Source organism: Colletotrichum aenigma, assembly GCF_013390185.1.
Source record: "Colletotrichum aenigma strain Cg56 chromosome Unknown KSG_Cg56_contig06, whole genome shotgun sequence".
Taxonomy (NCBI): Eukaryota; Fungi; Ascomycota; class Sordariomycetes; order Glomerellales; family Glomerellaceae; genus Colletotrichum; species Colletotrichum aenigma.
Genome location: NW_023500912.1, coordinates 1,347,301 through 1,371,845, shown reverse-complemented (window position 1 = coordinate 1,371,845; position 24,545 = coordinate 1,347,301). Strand labels below are relative to the sequence as shown.

The 24,545-nt window shown below is 52.1% G+C and overlaps 6 protein-coding genes across 6 annotated transcripts; 3 read left to right on the top strand and 3 right to left on the bottom strand.

Annotated features, from left to right (window-relative positions):
* Window positions 1-58: 58 nt before the first annotated feature.
* On the bottom strand, window positions 59-1,690 carry CGCA056_v009418 (uncharacterized protein; the record flags this gene model as incomplete). The annotated part of the gene is made up of 3 exons (XM_037324665.1): window positions 59-107; window positions 182-881; window positions 955-1,690. The coding sequence occupies 3 exons, from the start codon at window positions 1,688-1,690 to the stop codon at window positions 59-61; spliced, it is 1,485 nt and encodes a 494-aa protein (XP_037176943.1).
* Window positions 1,691-3,912: 2,222 nt separating this feature from the next.
* On the top strand, window positions 3,913-5,797 carry BGL1A-1 (Beta-glucosidase 1A; the record flags this gene model as incomplete). Its single annotated transcript, XM_037324664.1, has 3 exons — window positions 3,913-3,947; window positions 3,998-5,369; window positions 5,426-5,797. 3 exons carry the CDS (start codon window positions 3,913-3,915, stop codon window positions 5,795-5,797), a joined length of 1,779 nt encoding a protein of 592 aa, XP_037176948.1.
* Window positions 5,798-6,158: 361 nt separating this feature from the next.
* On the bottom strand, window positions 6,159-8,900 carry vpr-17 (Minor extracellular protease vpr; the record flags this gene model as incomplete). Its single annotated transcript, XM_037324663.1, has 2 exons — window positions 6,159-7,527; window positions 7,579-8,900. 2 exons carry the CDS (start codon window positions 8,898-8,900, stop codon window positions 6,159-6,161), a joined length of 2,691 nt encoding a protein of 896 aa, XP_037176951.1.
* A 5,640-nt stretch (window positions 8,901-14,540) lies between these two features.
* On the top strand, window positions 14,541-15,680 carry CGCA056_v009415 (uncharacterized protein; the record flags this gene model as incomplete). The annotated part of the gene is made up of 2 exons (XM_037324662.1): window positions 14,541-14,876; window positions 14,931-15,680. 2 exons carry the CDS (start codon window positions 14,541-14,543, stop codon window positions 15,678-15,680), a joined length of 1,086 nt encoding a protein of 361 aa, XP_037176268.1.
* A 3,427-nt stretch (window positions 15,681-19,107) lies between these two features.
* On the top strand, window positions 19,108-20,676 carry CGCA056_v009414 (uncharacterized protein; the record flags this gene model as incomplete). The annotated part of the gene is made up of 5 exons (XM_037324661.1): window positions 19,108-19,200; window positions 19,254-19,297; window positions 19,347-19,734; window positions 19,798-19,962; window positions 20,017-20,676. 5 exons carry the CDS (start codon window positions 19,108-19,110, stop codon window positions 20,674-20,676), a joined length of 1,350 nt encoding a protein of 449 aa, XP_037176956.1.
* Window positions 20,677-22,644: 1,968 nt separating this feature from the next.
* Window positions 22,645-23,472, bottom strand: ustQ-0 (Tyrosinase ustQ; the record flags this gene model as incomplete). Its single annotated transcript, XM_037324660.1, has 3 exons — window positions 22,645-22,968; window positions 23,055-23,281; window positions 23,337-23,472. 3 exons carry the CDS (start codon window positions 23,470-23,472, stop codon window positions 22,645-22,647), a joined length of 687 nt encoding a protein of 228 aa, XP_037176957.1.
* Window positions 23,473-24,545: the final 1,073 nt, after the last annotated feature.

Genomic DNA, 24,545 nt, shown 5'->3' with positions numbered 1-24,545 from the left:
TTCCCGTCTTTTTCAAGAGTCATATTGCTCGCCGCTCTGTCGTTCAGATGCGGCCGGATCACCCGCCGCCGTAAGGTCGCGCGATCGGGGCGAGCGGGATGAGCAGGCTTAGTAATAACAAGTTAAATAAGCAAATAAGTGAATTAGCAAATCTGCTAGAGATCTCTAATTACCGACTTACCTCTGAATCCATGAACGTCTTTTCGAGAATCCCGGAGGCCACCGCTCGTAGTCCAGGTCCATAAGCGTGATTCCGTCTTTTGGCTGGTAACCCTCCGGCGCCCTCTTCCACTCATCGGGGATAGAGACGTACGTCTCAACATAGCTTGCGTTGCAAGACATGCCATTGTAAACAGAATCTGGCTCGCCTTTGTTCGTTCCAATCCCAGGGGGCGACGAGGGCAGCTCCGTGTCAAAAGAGTGTATGTGTTGTGGTAACTCTTGCACCAAAGGGTCGAGCCGTGGCACGCCTCGAGTCATATCAACCCCCAGTTCCCCCGCTTTACGCCCTAGAGCTTCACGATAATGTACATTATGGCTTCGCCTGGCCTCATTCAGCAGACTGAAACTCGGATCAACGGGCTCGCCACCGTCGTTCCCAGCAATAAGGCTATCGAATAGCGTCTCGTTGTTCGAGAAGATGGCGGCACGAGCGACATTGGGCCGCATTGGGGGGACGAGGCGTGCGAGAGCCTCGTACGTCGAGGAAGCAGCGACGGCAGGATACCAGATCAGTCGAGGGCAGGCTCCTTTAGGAGACAGGATGTAAGATAAGTCGTTGTTCATGATTCCTCGCGCCGATATGGCCTTGCGGATGGCCGATTCGTCACCCTCAGGTAGTGGCTGACTTTTCCACCATTGCGCAAAAAGCGTATTATGATCTGCAGAAGATGTCAGAAGCTTCGAAAGGCCTCCTCTTGGAAGGATTGGCCATAAATATTCCACGGACAATACACCCGATCTCTTGGTCAAGGAGTCGTGGTCGGCGCAGTCGATGGTACCTTTCGATGTCGCCGTTGCATGCTGCCATGAGAATGAGCAAGTCTTTATGGCAGGTGGGCAGATCGACTGGCAGTGGCTGGCAGAGAATTCTCAGTGCCTCTTCATCAGAATTCGGGACCACTGGGGTAACTGAACCCGGAATACCACCATTACCGTCGAGATCGATGTTCATATCCTCGGTGATGTTGAAGCGAGTCTGTATGGAGCCGAGTGGAGGGCTCAGGCCCCAAGGATCCAACTCCTCGTCTTCAGACTCGGAATCCCCTTCTTCGTCATCCATGCGACCAACTGGAGGTCCAAACGCCCGGGTCTCCAGCATGTACGGTCGGATGGCGGTATCGCCGTTCAAAAGAGGGGGCTTCGGTGCTGTGGTGTTAATGGTACGGTTGTAATCATCAAAGACTTTGTACTGACAGGGCGCCTCCATGATCATATTGAAGATGGCATGGTTGCCGTTCTCGCGGGCTTCCTCGGCGATAGAAACCTCGGGCAGGATCCGAACGGCAAGCTCCTTGTAAGGCTCTGTGTGTCCGGCGACAGCACATGTGCGCGCGGCCTGGTAGGTCATGGCGGGAAAACACTGGACGAGCTCTCTGATGGTGTCTTCCGAGGGAAGGTCAGGAAACCAGATGCAGTAGGGCATATCCTCGGGTTGGTCGGGATCTATGTCTGGGACTCGATTGCTCATGATGGCTCTGGCGTTCAGAGCACGAGTAAAGAGTGGTAGCGATCCACGGAGGACGGCGGCTGGGCCGAAGCAAAACCCCGCATGGAACCTAATGCCGTGGACGACTCAGAGGCGCGTGAGCTCTCGGCCGAGATCGTGTGGGAGTAGTTTGCCCTTGAATGCTGCCACAGCATCCGCGTGGGTGTATCTGCGAGACTGCAGGCGCTTCTCGAGATCGCCTGAATCCGCCTGCTCTGCTGCCTGGCGTGGCAGCTCAGCCATCGTGGTTTTCGTCTGGTGTTGGGGGTGAGGTGATGTTTAGGTTGGAAAGAAGTACGGACTTGAACAAGGGTGATTTTATCCACGATCCGTTTATGTCCCACCTTCCCTATTGGGACGCCTTCGGAAAGCCAAGGTACACCAGCTTAGACGGTCATCTCGCAGTCTCCCTTCGTAGTGGCTACGGATCCTACAGCCCTCTGGGCATCGCAGAAGCATTCGCAAGCGAATTGCGCATTATCGATGCAGAATTTCGCGCAACTTTCAACCGTCATGTCATCGTCATCCAGAACGGCAATTTGGCGAGAAAGAACAGGGGGTCGACGGGTCAGCACTTGGATTCTTCTCTATCCGAATTACGGACCCCGATTGACGCGCCACTTAAGTTGATCTGAGAGTCTTCAGCAACATGCACGGCCAAGGCGGAGTAGATGCATCAGCTCTTCAAGCCATAAGCTAGGCCATTCAGTCTGTAAAATATGACTTACACTATGGTGTGGAGCATTGGGAGCCAATTTTCACGTCTTGTTTCCTTTACCGCGCTGTGAGTGGCATCTTCTTGTCTCGATCTGTCTCATGATCCTATCGTCGCCGAGTTGTCTGCTTTAAGACACGGCATGTCTTTGTATGCCAGGCTCTTCTTCTACACCAGCTATGGGACCCAGGCCCCTCGTACAAATTAAAGCCAATGCTGGCGGTGCTCCGCACCAGTCTGAATTGGGAACATCGTTTGACCTTTGGAAACCGCCTAGAATGGCTATTCTAATTGCGTTACCGACAACATTCCCTATGCTTCGTTGGGCTCATACTCGTCCTTGACCTCCAAACAACAAGGCTACTAATATAGCGGGTGCTCCCTAGTTCCTGGTGCCGTCTTTGTCATCATCGACTACCTACTCATCGTAATGGCTAAGATCACACCACAGGCCCTCTCACTCCAGGGGACATCGACGATTGGAACATGTAGTGTTTGCCAATCACAGATGACCCAAATCCTGGCATGCCATTTGGGATCACAGGGAACGAAAGCGCAGATCTTGAACACAGTGTGATGGCGACGGCGGCCCACGTCGATCCTAACATCATAACAGACAGCCAGAGGCTAGCAAAGGCGAACGAAGTAGAGCCGACTAGCGTGCAGCAGGCGATGTTTTCCTCATCCTCTTGACCAAGAGTATTCATGGTGGGGTTCACCAAGAAGGAGACTGCGAAGAGACAAGATTGGGAGCCACCGAAAGATTATACGCGTATCCTAAAGGACCCTCGTATGACCCCTCGTTGCTCCACGCCGTCATTCAATAATCTTCAACCGGACCAATCTTCTTCATTCACTCTCAGTTACCGAATGTTCATCACATACCATGCATAGTGCCTTTAATCGGGCCGAATATCAGCATATTTGAACAGTTTTGTTATCCCATCGATGGAGTCTAACCCCATACAAGAGGTATGGCGGCCCTGCCATTCGCAACTTCTTGTGATACTACCAGATTCCCCACGGGGACAACAACGCGGGGTATGCATCAATCTTGCAACGCTAGTTGTCGATCTACCGGGGTATTTCCGCGAAAAACACTACAGTGGCCAGTAACCTCGGCTCTTACCATCGAAGTGGGATCATTACCGATGAGGTGAGGCAGAAATCAGGACGAGTAAAAGCCGATGTACCGCCGCACAAAGGCTTTGGATTGCTCAGTTGAGTCTGGAATTGACCAGGAAAATCTCGGCTGTTGGTAACCATCAATACGTCCTACTTCGTGCAAGCGGTGCGGATAATACATAGTATCGGCTGTTGATTCCCCGAGAGATACAGGCGGCAATAAGAAAGTTTGCTCCCGTATAATTACGTGTATAAATGTACGCGCACATCCAACATTCTTCCAGTTGTATGCTTCTTTGAGCAAGGAGGTTCTGAGCCTGATTGCAATCATCCGCGGCGGCCGCTCAGAGACATGATGCCAACGATGAATCCCACTCCAGGGGTCGTTATGGTCCTTTTGTAAGTAATACATAAAATTAGCTCATGGGATGATACTAATAACCCCCAAGAGTGAATCTTTCCTTGATCACTGCGCAAAGCGACTACCGATGGCCAGCATATCGACCTTTGGAGTACGCCACCCCTGTACCAAAACCCACAACAACTTCGACCTTCGCGCTGCTTTATTCCCAGCTTTCGAGCCTGTTAGAACCACGCTCAACAACAACTTGGGATTCTCCTGACTCAACGCCGATGAATCACGGTATCGAGTACGGGAACGCAGCTCTCTCATCTTTATGGGCTCCTATCCCCGTCTCATCACCCCCGTTCACAACCACAGTTTTGCCAACGCCGATTCCACGCAGTGAGCTAATCAAGCCGCCGCCTTTACCCATCGCACCTACATTGTCTTCAAATGGCAGCTTCAAGTTTCCAAGTGATTTCCAATGGGGATTCGCTGGTGCTGCTCTTCAAATTGAAGGAGCAACCAAGAACGAAGGCCGTGGACCCAGTGCATGGGAGAATCGTTTGCGAGGCAACTTCTCCTCCTCTGGAGAAAATTCAGGACCACCGGACATCGCAACGATGAACTACTACCTCTACAAGCAGGACATCGCTCGTCTCGCAGCCGTCGGTGTGCAATCATACAGCTTCAGCATCTCATGGTCCCGTATCGTCCCTTTCGGCAAAGCCGGGTCGCCGATCAACAAAGAGGCCATCGATCATTACAACGACCTAATCGATACAGTGATCAGCTACGGGTTGAAACCAGTGGTAACATTGTACCACTTCGACTCCCCCGCGACGTTGCAGTCGAACACCTCATTCTTTTCGTATGATCACCCGGACTTCATCGACAGCTTCGTCTACTACGCTCAGACTGTTTTGGTCCACTATTCTGACCGTGTCGGTACGTGGTACACCTTCAATGAACCAACCATCGAACCCAGCATATCCGGCTCTTGGGCCACCAGCCGGTACGTCCTGGAAGCACATGCCAAAGTCGTCCGTTGGTACCGAGATGTCGTCAAAGGCGATGCACTCTGGAGCATGAAGTTCGATCTCACCGACACCGGCTTCGCACTTCCATTGGATCCATCGAATACTTCGGATGTGGCTGCTGCTGTTCGGCGCAACGAGTTCACAGTCGGGTACTTCGCCCGCCCCCTGTTCTTGGGCGAGAATCCACCGCAGTCGATGATAGAGACTGTCGGCGACAAGGTTCCGACGTATACGGACGAAGAGCTTGAGTTCTTCAATGGAACTGCCGACTTCTTCGCCTTTGACATTTACACCGCGACGTATCATTCTGAGCCAGAGGGAGGCTTCGCCGCGTGTGCTGCAGATTCAGAACATGCCCTGTATCCGCAGTGCACAGTCCCATCCAGAACCAGGGGGCTATGGGAGGCGAACTTCCAAGGAAACCCCGATCGCATTGCCGTGAGTCGCGCCGCTTGGAGAAAGGATGAATCTTGTGCTGACAAGAAGAAACGCAGGTGCCCGCCGAGCATGTTCGCGCCATGCTCGGTTTCTGGCAGGCAACGTATCCCACCGAGGGGGGAATCACCATTGCTGAGTTCGGTCTGCCTGCATACAAGGCGGCTGACATGTCAATAGAGCATATCCAGAACGATCTCGCTCAGTCTAACTTCTATATACCAATTCTTGCGGAGGTTTTGAAGGCCATCAACCTTGATGGTGTTCACGTAAAGGGGCTATACGGGTGGTCATTCCTCGACAACTGGGAATGGGGCCAGTACAATGACAAGTACGGCGTCCAGGAATTTAACGCTACTACTCAAGAACGGTTCTACAAGAGAGCCATCTTTGACTACGCCGGATTTATCCAGGATCACATCGAGGAGTAACGTGGCAAACCGAATTAATTGCACATTATCTGCCTGTTATTAGTGTAGTATTGCGTTATTCTTGCTAGCAGAAGCTGTATTGTTTTTCTCCTGTGCACTGTGTTTGTCGCCTGCGAGGGTGGATATGCCTGATTATGCAGACGACCCGAAAGACGCTCAATTTAAATCGCCCTCCATCAGACGTCACTCTCATCTTCTGGAAACAATTTTTGGAAGAGTCATCAGTAATAAAGACTCAACATTACTTCTAGAGTTTTTGCTAGGCAGGCAGTGTTCTCTACAACTTCAATCGCAGTATGCTAAATACTTCGATAAGGACGATAGTAGTGGACAAAATGCCGACGACTATCCGCGACGGCCTTTAGGCGAGATATTTCAAGACGAAGGGGACAGTCTCAACAACGTCCCAGTCCTCATCCTTCGTCTCATCACCGAAGATCTTCAATCCGCGGGCGATGAACTTGTAAGTGCCCTCAGGGATAATAGTCCGGTCGGCCAAGAAACCTCCAAAGTTCCAGGTGTATCCAAAGCGGTGAGCATATTCGACAGGCGAGTTGGGGACGGGGCCCAGAGTCGGGTATCCCTGGTGATCGGTCACCTTAAGGGTGGAGTTGGTGACTCCAACAGCAACAAGCTCAACGTGCAGCTGCGTGGTGCCGACAGTAGGGGTGACAACCATCTTGGGGTAAATGGCGCTGCCAGTAGATCCGGGGCGAGGGATAGTGAAGGTACGGTTGGCAACGACGGGGATGAGGAAGTGGTTGTCGGTTGAGGACAGGTAGACACCGTTGAGTCCAAGTCCAGGAACCAGGACGGGGGTATCGTGCATGCTACCGCCAACGCCGAGGTAAGGCACAGAGAGGGTCTCCCCATTGCTGCCTTCGAGAGTGATGTAGCCGCTGTACACAGGCAGAAGAGTGGCGTTCAGTCCAGAGGGAGGGACAGCTGTGAAAGAAACGTCGGCGCTACCTCCTGCGGGAACTGTGAGAGTGTCGGCGGCGAACTTGATGTCGGCCCATGCGTCGGCTGTCGGAGGAGGGGCTCTGGCAACGACCAGCTGAGCCTCACCGGGGGTGAAAGTATAGACAGTCGCAGACTTTGCATGACCAAGCTTGTAAGTAATTGCCTCAGAAGCAGTGTTCTTGACGCTGAAAGTGTGTTCTCCAACGAAGTGATCGGTGTCGTTGAAGGAGATGCCTGTTGACCCAAGAATCGTTGTCGCATGAGCAGCGTCCCAAGCTTGCACAAGTCCAGCGCCTTGCTGAGCCACAGGAGCCAAAACCTCGTCGTGGACGGTAGTCCCGTCGTTCCAGGCCCTGGGCTCGGCAGTGGCGGAAATGACGCTGCGAAGTGTCTCCTGGTCCAGGGTGCCACGAACTTGACCAACAAGAGCATACACGGCCGCAACGAACGGGGTACTCATGCTTGTGCCCGGGTTAACCATGTATTGCGATTGATCCCAAATCCACGTAGAAAGAATTCCGCCTCCCGGTGCAGTGAACTGAGGCTTGAGCTCAAGATCCCAGGTTGGGCCGTAGCTAGAGAACGGGCTGGTGTATCCGGCGGTGACACCGTTGCTGATCGGCTCAGCAAATAGACCGGAGCTGCTAGGAGGGCCAAAAGTGACGGTGATGTTCTCAGAGTTGTTGATCCATTCCCTGGCTTGTCTGTGCATAATCAATCCAGCGCCTAGAATTCCTTCGGTGTAAACATATGGGGGGTAAATTCTGCTGACCTCGCGTTAGCCCTTGAAAAAGGAATGGGGTACTAGATTGACGTACGATTCGCTTGAGGGATAGAAGAAGATGTACTTGGCTCCTCTGTCAAGGACATTTTGACCCTGGATATCCGAAGCGCAAGCGTCCATGTTGAGGATTGGAATGGCATCGGTCAAATCGATGTCTTCGGCAAGAGGCTCGCACGCGGAGTTGTTGACAGCACCAGCCCAGACTCTCAGAGTGACGTTGGCAGTGACTGCAGGTGCGCCGGCAGACCAACCGAAAGCATACTCGCCAGTCTCGTTCTTGAAAGTGCCGCGAGTCATCAAGTTAGGCAGAACAGTGTTGTCAACGGAGCCAATACCGGCAACAGCCTGGCCAGAGGCAGGGGAAGCCACAGCCCAGACACCCAAGTTGCCAGAGTTGCCGGCTGCAACAACGACGGGAACACCAGCCTCGGCGATGCGGGAGACAGCAACAGCAGCAGCGTCAATGGACCATCCAGAGTCATCGCCAGCAGAGCAGGAGATAACGTCGCTGCCGTCCTCGTAAGCCTTGTAGAATGCGGAAACCAGGATCTCACTGGTGGTATAGCCGGCGCAACCGCTGACTTTGTAGGCGCCGAGGGTAACATCTGGGGCAGCACCGGTGAAGCCGAGCTCGTTCTCCTGAGCAATGATGATGCCGGCAACGTGGGTTCCGTGACCCTGGCAGGTATCGAGGGGGTCAGCATCCGGCTGAGGCGCGTCAGAGCTCTCGACATAGTCGTCGCCCGTCAAATCCCACCCATATCCCACAGGGAAACCCTCGCCAAAGCCACCTCCAAGGGCCGGGTGTCTGTAGTCTACACCGGTGTCGACAATGCCGATCTTGATTCCCTTGCCGGTAAAACCAGCCTCGCGCAGCTTGTCGACCTGGGTCATGACATGGGTGCTGTAGGTGTCCTTGGCAGCCTCCTCACGGCGGGTTTTGATGGAGCGGAGGAGCGCCTCGCCGGTCGCAGTGCCGTTGCGGCCGACGGAGCTCGGGTTCGGCTTCGGCATCTGAATCTTGCGCACCGGCCAGACGCCCTTGACGCTGAGCTTGCCGGCGATCTTGCCGGCCGTGACGTGGGGCTCTTCGTCATCCTCAACGCGGATAGACGCGCCGTTGAAGAGGCGGTACTTCAGGTCCAGGCGGGGCACAACAGAGAGGCCATCGGATCGGAGCTCATCCAAGAGTCCCGCGGAGTCGGTCTCGCCGTCGAATTCGACGATATACGCGCCTTTAACGAAGGCATCCTCGTCGATCTGAGGAGCCGCGGGTTGGGCGTCAGCTGCTGCGACGCATGCCGTAGAGGCCAACAGGCCGAGTGCCAGGGAGGCGACATTAGAGGAGAACCTCATGGCGGTGTTTGACGCTGGATTTCAAGCGAGCGACCGGCGGTGACCAAACACCAGACATGATTGATCGAAAGCATTTTGAGCGGATATATATAAATCGACTCATTCTCAGCGTCAATCGCGCACACAGCAAATGCAGTGATGAGATTTCTGGCATGAGTTGAACACGAGAAATTGGGACCTTCCCGTTTGGTACCCGAAATTACCGGTGCTAGGGGCGACAGGCGATCTTCGGCTTGGCTGCTGCGACTCTGCTGTTCTTGACCATCGCCAAGGCGGCAAGCCGCTTCGCTTTCGGTCCTGTCGTTCCTGTTTGTTAAATCGGCCGAGATATTCCGGAGCCACGCCTCATCGTTCCTGCAGCCGTCCAGAGTTGACATGATTGAAAGTGCTGGCCCTTAGCTTTGCCTTGAAAGGCGCGTTTTGGCGCCCGCGTCGGTCGAGAGCCGAAGTTAAGGTCGTGGGGCCGCGGTCGTATTCGAAGATCAGGGGTGGGCCGGTACGAGCTTGGGGCACGTCATGCGCAGTGTGAAAGCACCAAATCGTCTATATCCCGGTCGTGTTGATATGCTTAAACAGCTTCACGAGGGGCGCCATCGCCGATGAGGCAGGAGGTTGTAGAATTAAGCAGAGGTGTGGGGGATGGTGTGAGGGCCGATCATGGCCAATTGTGCTCGAAGGTGATAACAAGCAGCAACGATTAGAGCCTAGCTGTCAGCAGTCTACAGACGGAACTTTTCTTATTTCCGGCTTCGCGAAAACGACGGCCTCTAACATTTCCGTGACGATAACCGTCCGGATCAAAAGGGTCACGATCCAAAAGTGATTGGGCATAGCACAACCTGGTTTCGATCCAGGGACCTCTGGGTTATGAGCCCAGCGCTCTACCCCTGAGCTATTGTGCTTGGGTGATTGGGGGTTATTGTGGATATGGTTCCACACCGTCGCCGTGGATTATCGGGTCTGATGAAGAGCTGGAGATTAGAGGAAAGCCCACACATATCAGTTTAAGCGATGGACAACAGATTATCCAACGACGAGCGCGTGATATACTTGTAGGTTTACAACTTTTATCCGTCTGAGGCCCCTTTTCTGCATCTTTAGGCAAGTTGCGAAAGTTTCAGGTATCATTCTCATATTTAGAGAGTCGAAAATGATCAGTATGACGCTTCATAGGTAGCTTCGCGAGGGTCTTGAATAAGGGACGAGCCCAGTAATTTCGGTACATTCGGCTTCACCCGGTCTCCGCCTCCACCATATTCGGATCGCTTGCCGTGAGCGTCATGGACTTCCTTGCCGAAGTTCGGTCTTCGAAACCGGCCATCATCAACGTACCTTTTTGGCACCCCGATATGGTAGCGTGCCAAACCAGGTGATTGAAAATGGGATGAGTGATGCCAGACTTGCCGATCGCATCATTAGTTGACATAATGACACAAGTCTCGCGAGCAGTCTGTAATTGATTCTGGAGATGATCTAATTCATTTCGTCTTCCATATCTCTGCTCTGTTACACCTAACCATGTAAGCCATCAGAAGTAATATTCTGCTCGCTAATATCAGTAACAGGCGTTCAGACTCAAACACGTTCTTACCTTTGAGACAATTTTGAGCTATTGGAGGTGTTCATTCTCGGCAGAAAGAAATCAGCTGACCCATGTGCTGCCGGCTGCGCGGGGCTTCCGTGTAGAGCGGGACAGGTCCGAAGCAACACACGGAGACCCTTCCGTCAATTTCACCGGAAGTCGCCGACTTCCTTTCGATCTACAAACGGCCCCCGATAACCTTCAGTTGCGACAAGTGAGGAAACCACATCCAACAAGTTCACTGCATGAACGTTTTCGTCAGTACCGACAGACGGATGTCGGGTAAGCTGCCTGAGATACATTCTTCGGGAGGTTTCAGGGAGTATCGACAGTGTTTATGTGCCCAACGACACCTTCCGCGTTTACGATATGCGTGACAAACACGCTATGAGCTACTTGTCGACAGGTCTCCCCGCGACATTGCTTGTGAATGGTTTTATGCCACGTGCTAACTAATTACAACATATACGTGTACCCGGGCCAGGTCATCGCATTTGCTGCCGCTCGAATAGCATAACACTTTAAGTCAAGTTCAACTAGATGAACTATTCGAAGTGGACGTTGCTCACCGCTGTTCGCCTGCCTCGGTCGCATCGCGGTCTACGCGGCAATATCTCTAGGTGAAGTGCCCTATTCATGCCATCGTCGTTGGTGTGGCATGATCAATGGGCAAGCTCCGGAACGGGTGTGGTTGACTTGACCACCTACGTTCCCGTGCGAGACTCCGTCGGCGGCTTCTTGTAGCATCCGCGGATGCCGGAAACCATAAAGTCGGACCATCTTGTGTCCTTGAGAATACTGAGCTAGCGGAACTGCTTTTGCCTTTCGGCTGGGCCCAGTTACCGAGCTGAAGTAGAGATAGCGTCGTTTCGAAGCCGCCTCGACATCACGACAGGAAGAAACATATTTCGGATATGACTAGAAAGTGCTGAACATACCGAGGGAATCGTTCGAGAAGCCTGCACCCCGCACTGAAGTTGACACGCGAAACGGACGGGGATAGAGGGGGAAACATGGTCCACTCAAGGTCTAGACCGGGTGTTCGCGAGCGACATCTTTCAGAGTTGGCAGTGACAAGACCTCCAGCGGATGCTACAATGTGGAAATGAACCAGGTTCAGGCACTTGCAAGTTTTTTTCCTCTGCGGTTTTCAAACCTGTTTGCCAGTTTCGCAGGCTGCAGATTGCAGTTTGCATGAAGCTCATTGACCTCCAGATCGTCCCAAGGAGTTCAGATGCCAAGACCATAGTTGGAGATGCGTCCACATCACAAAATTTGACCCCCCGTCGACAAATTTCATGCAGTGATTACATGACTTCTTCTGTTTTCAACTCAATTCAGACGACCTCTCTTTTTGTTTGGTGACAAACACACGGATATGTGATATATGTGTGCGAACAGACATGGCAATGAACAATCCCGTCTTCATAAAAGAGGCTGAGTGCTGACGTGAGTCTGCTTGTGCAACCAGGCCGGGCTGCGCGCGGACGATGCACACGTCGCAAACTCTCGATTTTAACTCGACGCTAGAAAGCACGTTCATCGCGACAAGTTCCGAATCTAGGTAGCTACGGAGGACGCGCTGCACTCGCGACTTGGCATGCTCGATTGCTCGTTTCTCGTGTGGTTTGTAGGATGTGTGCCGACCCAGTCATGAGTTCGTGTCTTGCAAGAGCAGACAGCTTGGCGCAACATTTCTGTCTCAAGATGAACACGTTTACTCAAGAATGCGATTCAACCTGCAGGTTTCGAGTCATCAGCTTGTGGTAATTGAGTTGCTGTCGGGATTGAATGAAACACTTGCACTTCTGCCAAGTCTGCAGAAACAATGACAAGACTTTTCAAACTTCAATAGCCGTGCAGACTTGTACCTCCAGCCTCTATGACATATGAACTCCTGCAAGATATTGCATTGTGGGGGATATTACATTGGTGAACCGTCCACCCAAAAAATGCGCATTTCGCAAATTGGCCGTGGGGTTGAAGCGACTGGAAGCAGATGGGCATGCGAGACGGATGCGAGATGGAAAAATGCAAAGTTCGTCCAACTTGTTGAGTCCGGTGGCACGAAGGTTCACCCCGAAGAGGAACCAGTCCGACTACTCGCTGACCCGGACCCGGGAACGGAGCGCGAAGAGACCTAGGCACTTCCAGCGTCAACTCCGTGGAACCACCGCAACTTGGCCCCGGCCTCCGGAAAACAAGCCCCCGAAACCATGAGGCTCTCCTGAACTCGTGGGAACTCAGAATTCGGATCAGGATGCTGTTAAGCTCTTCCGCCATCGACAACGGGCACCACGCTCGATGGGTGTAGCAGATATTCTGCCGATTTAGACTCGCAGACCTTTTCGATGCTAGCGTCCCGTTGGACAGAAACAAGTTGCCGGGTTGGGTTCGTCCCGGGCGCAACACTATTCAGCTTGGGACATGATGCAGCCATTTCGAATGGAACTCGTTGCAAAATCTGCGGAGAAACTTCTCTTATTGAGATTAGTGTAATCAGACCTAAGCTCTTAGAGGACGCGATCTATTTTCAGTCAGTGATATGGGAAAAGAGAGGACATGATCATACGCCATACACAGCTCGGCTATCTGAAAAGTGACTGCAAGTCATTAAACCCCTTCCTCACTGTGTCATTTACACGAACCTCTGAGGTTCGCGCACGAGCATCGTGATGATGGTGTCGTGGACGGGGAGGGCGGCTTGGCGGAGTTCGGCAGCGCAAGGGTGAGGCGCTCGCGAACGGGCGTCGCGCATTTGTGGAGAATCACCAAAGCGGCAACGCAAAGACCTTCTCCTGCTGCAGGAACGTGAGCTTCTTTGAGGCAGTTTGGCAGTTCTGGCATACTGGGGCAGCCTGCGGGCGTCCTGAGGCCGTTGGAGTTGCATCTGGGAGCTGCTACGAGATCCCTTGATACCAGGTTGTCTCCTGTCGATCCTCTTCCTGTTCCTGATGAGAGTGCTGCGGCTGCAGGTGCAGGTAAAAACGCTGCCGGTGCAGATGCTGACGCTTACATCGATGGACAGATCGGGCGCACGTGGGGAGAAGCCGATAGAGCGCGCCATTGCTCCCACTAGGAAGAAAAGGGCAAAGGCCGGCGCTGGCTCCAGCTTTAGTTCAAGGCACGACCCAAGCTTCAGAAGACAACGACCTGGATCTGAAGTAGACACGTTCTCGCGTTTGAGCAGGATTTACGGAGTGTTCGACAATTGCGACTTAATTCCTCAATAGGGCTCCCGCGAGAGAAACAAGTCGGAGACGGGCTGTTCTGACGTATGGAGTCTTTTCCGAGGGCGAGTGGTCAGGATGAGCAGCGCCCAGTCCGGCACGTGTCAGGTTCATTCAATCAGGCCGAAGACATGACATACTTGCTTTGACCAGAAGATGTTCTTTTTCCCCGGGGAAGACAACCTGACAAGGCAGTTGACGCCGGTCCAGAACCCCGTTGGGTCTCCGGAGGCTTGTCCCTGTCCATCGGTTACTCTAAATGACTGGGGACAGCGGAATTGGAGACAATAGGGGCAGAAGAACCGCCGCCGTGGGAGAGAAAACACAAGAGTCATTCCAGGGACGTCATTCCGCTCGCCTGTAACATGTCAGTTTTGAGCGAGGCGGCGCAACTTCCTCCCGAAAACAGCCCTACCAGGTAGTCCGGTTCTGTCGGCTAAGCATCGTTCCGTACCGCTTGGGTGCACAAACCCGACTGAGGCACCTCATTGTGATCGATGTGCGTGTGTGCGGCCCCTCTTTTGGTGTGAATGGATGTGTAAGTGGGAGAGAAAAGATGGTGTGCTACGCCGATGCATGTTGGTTGCAGTCCACGTGCGCCAAGCCAGAAACAGGTTTCAAGATTATGTATCGAAACAAACTCCTCGAGAGTATAATAGTTCGTCCCGGACGCACGCCAGGACATCATATACCCCCTCGGAATTATGCCTTGCTGACCCGTTTCGTTCTACATTGTTAATAACCCCTTTCTTCCCAGCCTTTCGTAGGCTTTGATTTGGCAGATCGCCCTTTCTCACCACAAATCTTGGAGGACTATAGCAACACGCAATGCATCTGGGATCGTCCGTCGCGACCGCCGCGATGCTGCTTGCCGGCTTCTCGGCAGCGGCCCCACTCGAACGCCGGGCCTTCAGTGCCGAGCTCCCGACCAGCCCCGAACAGATTCGCGTTGTCGAACAAGAAGCTCGCGGGTCTCTACCCAACTCTGCGCCGCCACCGAAGTTGGAGCCAAGCAGTTTGACAGCTTTCCAACTCATTCAGTTCAACGAGCAGTTCGAGGTCGCCTTTTTCTCGTCTATGCTGGAGAATGTCACTCAGGGAGGACCTGGCTGGGAAACAACAGAGAAAGACAAGCTTATGGATGCGCTGAAAGTTGTTGTTGCCGTATGTTCGCCGCTTTTTGTTGACTTTTTGCAAGTTTACTAACCCATTCGACAGCAAGAGAAGCTCCATGCACTTGACGCCAAGGGTGTGTTGGACCATTTCAAAGCGTTCTCGCCGGCACCTTGCCAGTATCAATTCCCTACCAACAGCCTCAAGGAAGCCGTCGCTTTGGCTGAGACGTTTACCTCGGTGGTGCTGGGTACCCTCCAAGATGCGACGCAGCTTCTCGCAAAGAATGGCGACTCGGGCCCAGTCCGTGCCGTGACATCCGTCATCGGCCAGGAAGGCGAACAGAACGGGTTCTATCGCAGCATCCTAGCCCGTGCGCCCTCGTCGCAACCTTTCCTTACGACTTCAATCGCCCCGTTCGCCTTCTCCGCTCTTCAGTCTTTTGTCGTCAAGGACTCTTGCCCGTTCAAGATGTCCTCGATCGAAATCCCAACCTTTGCGCCCCTGAACGTAATGCAGATGGCGAATGGAGGCGAGATTGAGGCGAAGGACCAGATGCTTTCCATGAAGGTCGACTTGCGAGAGGTTGTCACTGCCGGACGCTTCCTTGGCAAGGACCCCGGTGGTCTCTTCGTCACCTACCTCAATGGACAGAACGTCCCTCTCAGTGTTCCTGTGAAGAACGGACAATGGACCGGTTCCAGCATCGAGTTCCAAGCCGACTTTCCCTTCGAAAAGAACAGCATGTGGGGATTGACCATCGCGGCGCTGACATTTGAGGGTAACTTCAAGAATGCGGATGATATTGCAAAGGCTACGCTTGCGGGTCCAGGTTTGATCCAGGTCAACAAATGAAAGATTGCGGAGAGTTTCTGTGTTTTCTTTTTATTCAAGGCATAATATGGGAAAGCGATGTGTAGAAGATTTGGAAGATATCCCAAGCTTGGGAGTTTTTGGCGTTCTCAACAGCATAGACTAGCCTTCACTTCTAGGAAATACTTCTCGTTACCATACTGCGCTCATTCTTCCCAAGCTCAAAGTGACACTTGACTGGCAGTCAGCGATGGCGACATAGGCCATTGGCCAAGTCGCGGACGTCGCAAAAGCTTGATCCGAAGATTCAAGACCACTGCCTGCAGGTTGTTTAAACCGGCAAACCGGGCATGCAATACAACAGCATCCGTAGCGCCAGCTGGGATTGGCTGTGCGGTGTTGGTGTCCATCTCCGTTGCCGACTGTATACCCCGCGCCGTCCTACTCAGTATTACAAACAGACTCTTAGCTGCGCGATGACGCTACTGTGAATGTGTTCGAAAGATGAGATGATGAGCCCCTTTCCATCCACGGATGCCCCTTCCGACACATTTCGACTCAACACAGGACCCGAATAGGAAATGCTTGGCCCTGCCCGGTTCGTCCGCTCGCGGCGCCGAATACGACAATTAGCTCATATGATTAAGTCGTCCGACCATTCTTCCTGCGCTGCTTCTGCACATGCAACATTATCAGATTCTGTCCTCATTCTCCAGCAGTGTTCCGACTCGCTCAAGGAATCCGGAGTCGCATGTGGTCTAGAATCTTTCCGAGGGTATGGCAGATCCTGATGATCAACAACCTGGCGATCTCTTATCATGACCACTAAGATTGACGGCTTGGCGCAACCGTCAGAGGGGGCAACAACATTGCGAAAGCGATTCCCTGCCTAGGAAACAACACAGGTCCTAGTGCACGGAGTGGGCCTGTCACATACTTCGTCTCAGATGGTACCAAAACTTCGGATTCAAGGGTGTCTTTGATAGTTCGGACGTTTCTCAAAGCGCACTTGACGGAGCTATCAAACAGGATAGCCTTGCAAAAGTTCACATTCAAGGCCATCCTTCGCTTCTCCGAGGGAGGGTCGGTAAGCCATTTTCCCGAACGGGCCAAGCCAGGAACCGATACCCTAGCTTCCCCAGAAGCTAGATCTATGGCGGAAAGGCTTGATTCTTTAATCGAAATAATGACTTCACCAGAACTTCGGTGGATGAACTTTATAATTTGACAGTCATTTGTGTACTCCCGCGGATTCTTCCCCGTCTGCGCGGGATTGAGAGAGAGCATCCGGTGGTGGGAGGACGAGGATGTAGTCGACGGAAAATGGCAGAATATCAGGCGATTTATCTCTGTCGAGATGAGGGGAAGAGGCAAAATGATCGCCAAAACTTCCGAGTGGGTGTGGAATCTCATCATACCTCGGATCTCAGACGACGTCGGGAGCATGTGTCGAGACGAGTTAGTTGCCGAGAAGACACCTACCAACGGTTATCTCCCGAATCAGGGGCATGCCGAATCCTCTTTGGGCAACTGAGGGGTCTTGGAAGGTTGTCAAGACGGCGCATCCCCCACGGAATCTTCCTCGATGGTCGCGTCCAACGAGATAGAATTCGTGGCCAGGGATTGAGTCATTTTCAGTCGGCGGTTTGGCGGGAAACGCTGGTCTGTGTCCACTTCACTTGGCAGTAAGCTTACTAAGAACTCAATTCTGGCGTCGGAGTCTAGACCGGCACATCACTCTTTGTTTCCGGAAGTCAGAGGTGAGACAACAGGGATTGGCACCTTTTGTCATGGCCTCCCACCGTTGATCGAATCGTGAAAAGCAGCTTGAATCTCAAGCTGAACACACGCATCTGTCAGGGCAATTTGAGATATCTGGGTGTAAGAGATGAGTTCTATGTCACTAAGAAACTCCAGTTCGCGAGTCGAGCTTATATGACTTCAGGACCACAGCGATAGTCTGGAAGATTCGCACAGCTAATTGCTTGACACCCCTGTGCCTGCGCAACAGCAGTAAAATACGCTTTGAGACTTTATATCATCATCGCGTAGTAACTGGTAGGAGATAAGAACATTGGAAGAACAAATTATACTCCCTACTTGCCAGCGCAACTAACCGGCAGCTGTGAATGTAAATGTAATCTTCAAGTCATAAAGCTATCCACATTATCACTGACGGGCCATGCCTACCGTAAGGAATTCCTCTTTAACCCCCGTAGGACGACACCAAGAGTGATGACGAGCAAGACCTTTGCTTGAAAATCAATACCTTTTGTCAAAGTGACAAATTTCATAGGGGTCCCCGCACCTCAGGGGCCAAAGCCTTCTTCGACACCGCGTTCCGTGAGCGTGCCTGCGAGGTTGAGATAGAGATAGAGCCTAATCAACCGGGATAGTAACTTTCTAGGAGCATGTCCAGGCATAGTTCTCGGTTTTTAAACACTCCGAAGTACATCTATTCGCTATGTCCGTTGGTTGTGAGGACCTGTGATGCGTGCTACCAAGCACCAAATGCTCCAATAGTAGCAATTATGCCTCGGGCGGTACAATGTCTTGCCGTACCTTGAACCAAGAAAGCACTATCTTATTCTCATGTCTAGGGAGACATCCAGAAATTGATCCAAGCGGAGGGCCTTGATGAGTGAAAATATCTCTAAGGAGCCAATGAACTTCTATGAAGGCATGCTGAAGAAAACTATCCTTGAACGATTGACTGACTATTCCGTATTAAAACTCACGAACAACCCCCTAGACGCGTTTGTCAATGAGAAGAGGCCCTCTTCACGTAAGACCGTTGGCCCACTTCGTTACCGCGATACATTCCGGTGCAAGTACCGGCCCGCCGAATCCCCCGGTTCAATCGGCTCCGGGTTCCCCGTCATCGTACCGGGGGTAATAACCTTAAATGGCTTACACAGCAGCGATCAGCCCTCAACCATGTTCAAGAATGGCCACGGGCCCGTCTTGGGATCCGCTGAAAGCTGACTTGCAATATCGCAAGCTTGATTTCCCCGCGATACTACATCTTGGCTTGATCGTGTTCGGTCTTGGTAGTCATGCCACTCTGCTTTGCCTGACTGACTGCCGCTCGAATGAACAGATCGTGAGCTGCACTTTTGCGGGGTGCCCCTGAGTTCCCCGCGCTCGCAGCTCGGAAACAGCGCCGAATGCAACTCCAGCCTCTGCATTCAACTCGCTTTAAGCGCTCGGCTAGTGCTACACCGAATTTCTTCACGACCGCCTAATCCACTTGCAGCACACAAGCCGTGGCTGACTCTGCATGACAGACGTCATGTGCGTTTTTGCAAGTATTGCCAAGACATCATCAACTCCACGGTTGAACGGTACATACAAATACATCTTGAAAGGCCGGTGCCTTTTTTTCCGTGGTCTTTTGCTGTATGTTGCAGTGTGGCTTGGTCTTCTTGGATTGAAGCTTTCTCATTGCCTGGAGCTCAACTGAGTCAACATGCGTTCATTCGGTTTTGCGCTCGCCACGGCCTTGTCTGTAAGCACCGCCAATGCTGCCCTTAGTATCGTCCCCGGAGCCACGTGGACGGCTGTAAGTTATCTATGGATCCGCCTGCTAATAGCACCAAAGTTGACCATTTTCAGACAAACACCGGAGAGCATGTTCAAGCCCATGGTAACGGAATCCTGTAAGCTGATCCTTCAACATTAATCATCATTGACTCTTACACCGTTTAGTGAGGAAAATGGTGTCTACTACATGATTGGCGAAGAAAAGACCGACGGATCGGCTTTCCAAGCTGTCAACTGTTACTCGTCCACGAACCTCGTTGAGTGGAGCTTTGAGGGGCGACTTATCTCTCGTACCGAAGAAGCAGGTGACCTGGGACCCAACCGCATCATTGAGCGTCCCAAGGTCATTAAGAACGATAGCACGGGGAAGTACGTTTTGTATCTTCACATCGACTCTTCAGACTACAAGGATGCACGTGTGGGCGTCGGAATCGGCGACTCTGTGTGTGGAGAGTATGAGTATCTCCGAAGCTTCCGCCCCTTGGGCTTCCAGAGCCGCGACATCGGAGTTTACAAGGATGATGACGGCAAGGCTTATCTCCTGAGTGAAGATGTAAGAGAACTCCAATCTCCCCGAAGGAAGATGAAATCGTACTGATGCGTCATGCGTGCGCAGCGCGAATACGGAACCCGCATCATCAAGCTCACCGATGATTACCTTGATGTCGAAGAGGTTGCTTTCGGCTGGGAGTACTTTGCTGAGTCACCCGCCTTGGTCAAGAGAAACGGAATCTACTACATCTTCGGATCTCATCTGACCGGTTGGAACCCCAACGATAATGTAAGCTGCCGCGCTGATGACGAACACAAGAGCGGTAGTTGACTCTCTCATTAGGTCTACAGCTTTGCTGAGTCTCTTTCTGGCCCATGGTCCAACTGGACGGAATTCGCGCCCGTAGGATCCAACACATTCAGCAGCCAGGTCAGCTATGTCTTGCCATTGGGCAACGACAAGGCCGTTTATATGGGAGACCGCTGGCACTCGACCAACTTGGCAGCAAGCACCTACATCTGGTTGCCCTTGAACTTCGATGGAACCACAGTGACCCTTGACTGGCATGATTCCTGGACTTTGGATGTCGCCGCTGGCACCTGGTCTGAGGCGAAGCCCACCATTGAGCTGGAGGGCGAAGCAGCCGAGCTGTCAAACGGTGCTCGTGCGGTCGACTGTTCTCAGTGCAGTGGCTCTTCAGCCGCTGGGTACCTTGGCGGAGACGATGATGGCACGGCTATCTTCAACTTTGACTCAGCTGCCGCGGACCGTGTAACTCTCGTGGTCAAGCACAAGAACGGAGATACCAGCTCTCGCCATGCTGCCGTCTCGGTAAACGGTGAGGAGCAAAGTGTAGCCTTCTTGGCTACCAACCAACACCCCGACAGAGCTGGAAGCAGCGTCATTCATGCTGATCTGAAGGAAGGAACGAACACGGTGACGTTTTCTAGGTCGGAGGGTTGGGGCCCCGACGTTGATCAGTTGATTGTTCCTCAGTTGTGAGAGGGATATCATGTTAGTACCTAGTCTGTTATCAATGAGAAGTTATCATTGGCAATTGTCCTGCGGTCTCGTGGCACTATGTGGATAATCCTCATGCACTGCCTATTGCGCGCCCAATCATCCCTTCTTTGGAGTGTCATGGCGACTTGCGGATTTGAAATATTGGAATTGGAGTATTTTCTTACTCACATAGGCTTTCTTGGGCCTATTGGAAGTTCGGTAGTAGGTATATTAATAATTTGAAGGAATCCAAAGGTCTCCCCAGGTTCAAATCAATACACTTGGAGTTATGTTTGTAGCAGCGCGAATATGGATATCGATATTTGTTCTTAAACTACGGACATCTCAACAATACTCCCTCCTGGATTTTTTCGCCGAAGTATTTTTCACGCCGCACTTAAAGATGTACATCACAGCTTCCCCCAGCATTATTACCAAGCCAAAAGTAGCGAAGTGGAACAGCTTGCTTCCGAATGATTTCCGGCAAGGCTCAGCGTGGCATTATAACACGCTGACAGCGTGTTTCTAAGGTGTTTCCGCGAAAGATGTTTTGCATCACGCATTAGTCTGCAACAACACTCAACCGGAAAACTTCCCGCAGGCGTGCCGACCCGCTCCATGCGAGCCATTCCCAGCCCTTTCTTTTCCTTGAACCCGATTCGCAATCCAATGGCGTAGGCATATTTGCCTGACGGGAGTCAATATTTTCCACTGGCTCAAACTACCATTGCCGTTGTTGATGGAGCCCAATGCTTGATGTGCTCAAAGCCACCCAGCCAATTTTCTAGCACAGCCTGCCTAGCCCAGGACATCCACTCCTGCTATTGCTGCTCAACTGACGGAAGTTGGCATTTTTTACGAGCGCTCTGATCATTATTCGGCGGGTGTCCGCAGGCACCCTTGTGATGCTTCGTTGAGCTCCGCCTCCTGGTTGTTGAGTCGTATGTGGATCTTAATTGGGAACAAGGTAGTGCCGGGGACTTCACGTAAAGCTTATCTCCTCCGGCCTAACGCCCCGATCCTATGTCCCCGACCTAAATGCAACGACTGTCGCCCATCACTTAACACACGCGTTGTCCTGGATCACATTACGAGACGCTTGCGTACTGCTAGTGAAGCTGGCATGTTAGCGTGACTCCGAGTGAGGCTCTTCGTTTGATTCTCGCGATTCTAGGCCTGGCATTCTACTTCGTCATCCCCACCTTACCGATGCGACCGCTTGACTACTAGACGTGCGATCGCATTCGCTTCTCGAAGTTGTTTGTTCCCGAAGGACATGGAAGCCGAGAATGATGTGGATGACAATTCGCCGTCGATTCATCAACATGCTTTAGTGTCGAGCCTCACCTCGTAACTTGCCGGCTAGTATTTGTTACTCGCGAATTCATGTGATTCGTTAGCTTGTGGTGCTATTTCGAAGTAACTACGATCAACATCGAGTTTTCTACGAGACAGCTCACTTGTCTAGAATCCCCGCCTCCCCGGTGCGCCATTGCCGGGTCCCACCTGCCGTGCTACCGTCCCCGTTGGCACCGCAGCGGAAGTCAGGGGCTACAAGACCCATGACACGCGTCACGATCTGCTGGCCAAGGCAAAATTTAAACTTATTGATTGATATTGAGTGTGTTATCTTCTGGACGATTCTCGGTTTCGGTTTCCGGGGCTTGAAAACACGGACCACAAACGAGCCGAGCAACGGTTGCCAGCAAAGCGTTATCAGCACAGGTCGATGTGAAGCTGAATTTAAGTCAATCCACTGCGCAAGAAGCTCACATAGTAAGTAGCCACATATGAGAATCATTACACTTGATCATATGTGGTTGTAGTATTTTCTAAAGTATGGGGGCAAAAGAATCCAAGACAATTCTTATACTATGTACATTGGACAGAATAGAAACCGCGCCCGACGTCTCCATGTTTGCCCGAAGGACCATAAGTTTTCAGAATAAACGAGCGGCTCCAAGGCATCTAGTCGACATACTCAGCGCAAACAACATCGCCCCTGATATCCATGATATCAGCAATGGTGACGTTGGGAACCAAATTCTGGATGAAGAGGACGTGGTTAAGCGTTGTGACATTGCCATTATCACCATTGTAGTCCGTGAGCTCATTAACAGGGGCAGAAAGGCCAGCTATGTCTAGGATCGACTGATCGGGAATATTCTGGGCACTGATGTCGGTCAAACGCGCGGTCAAGTTGGCCTCCTGCCACTGCCACCACACGCGGTCCAAGTAAGCGTGGTGGAGGTAGAAGAGCGGGTCTCCGTTGCTCTCGATAGGGTCGCTCATCTGTTTAGCGCAAAGAAACGCGTCAGCAACTTTACCCGAAGTTCTATTTCGACGGCACCTGGGCATGGGTGTGGGGGCTGTCTTACCAGGCCACCGACTGCGCCGTGTCCAGCGCCGTGAGGAGAGCCGTTGTAGCATTGCCATGCCTCATCATACGACGTTTTGTTGAAGCATTCAACAAGGTTGTCGCTGTTTGCTGTGTCAAGGTCGTCTTGGTTGAGCTTGCGTTGGAGGCAGTAGGTGTTGTTGCTGCTGGTGGTTTTCATGTGCAGAGTGAGGTTCGCAAAGGATCCGTCGGCGATGCAGCCGTCATCTGAATCACGGTCAGATCCAATCAAAGTTGATAGACCCACTCGGCCGAGTTTCACCTCCTTGACCATCACCTCCAAATCCGTAGACAGGGTCGAAGATGGACGACTGATTGAGCGGGGCGGTCTCCAGATCAGTAAGCTCATCCCAGTATGGGTGGGCGCCGGTGTAGTTGCACTCGGTTTGCAGCAGCATCTCATGAGCACGGACGAAATACCGATGCCAGGGCAAGAAATGGCCCACGTAATGGATGTAGTTGCCCTGATAGATGTGGGTGTGGTGCAGTTCGTCCCAAAGGTTTTGGGCCCCTGCAATCCCCGCACGTGGGGGGCGACTCATGAGGCAGAGCTCAGCCTCGATGTAAGCTGACAAACACTTTGTGAATGGTTGATCGTGAGCAGATTTCGTTTAGTAGACTTGCAGGTCTTCTCATCGTTGGTGAGGGTGTTCTTCGGAAGTTTAAACACAAGCCAAGCTCTGCGGAAGGTCAATGGGACACTCACCATGACTTTCTTTGTTTCTGGGTACATGTCCCGTTGCGTTTTTTCAGGGGCCCAGCTGCAGCCGACGAGACTGCAAAGAGACCAAAGATAGCAGATTGAGCCAGGGAAATCTTCATGTCGTTCGAGAATGAGTGCGGGAATAACAGGATGAGTGAAAGAGATTGGTTAAATGTGCAGAATTCCGAGTATTGGAGGGTTACGACCAGATGATCACTGCAAAGCTTGGGGAAATGAAGCTCTTGTATGCTACTATATATATTCCACGAAGACGAACCTCATTTTTCATGATCGTACTTTCCATACACCCAGTCTGTGACAGGCAAGGGTCGTATGACTTCAGTTGTCAAAAGTGGCAACGTTACGGCGAGCCTCACCGGGACGTAATGGACCTCCCTACTGCGGAGACCACTTACGCAACCTCGCCAGGGGATTGATGTTCCAGAAGGCTAGCATGCTCAGCTTAGATTAGGCTTAGAATATGGGGCGGTGCGGCTTTCAGTTGAGCGTACGAATATGAACAACATGTTGGACGGAAAATTTGCCAGTCTCGGAAAACTTACCTATTCGGCTAACGCTGCCAGCAAACTTCTCTCAACACTTCATGCTGATTTCTTTTCGCAACAAATATATACAAAAGAGTCTTCTAGTCCATTTGGTTTGAATGAAAACTTTGAAAAGTGTAGGGAGCTCACAAAAATAGTGCAGGCAAAAAAAGGGTGTGCGAAGGAGCTGCCAGGGGAACTCGGCAGGCGTGCAGTAAGAGCG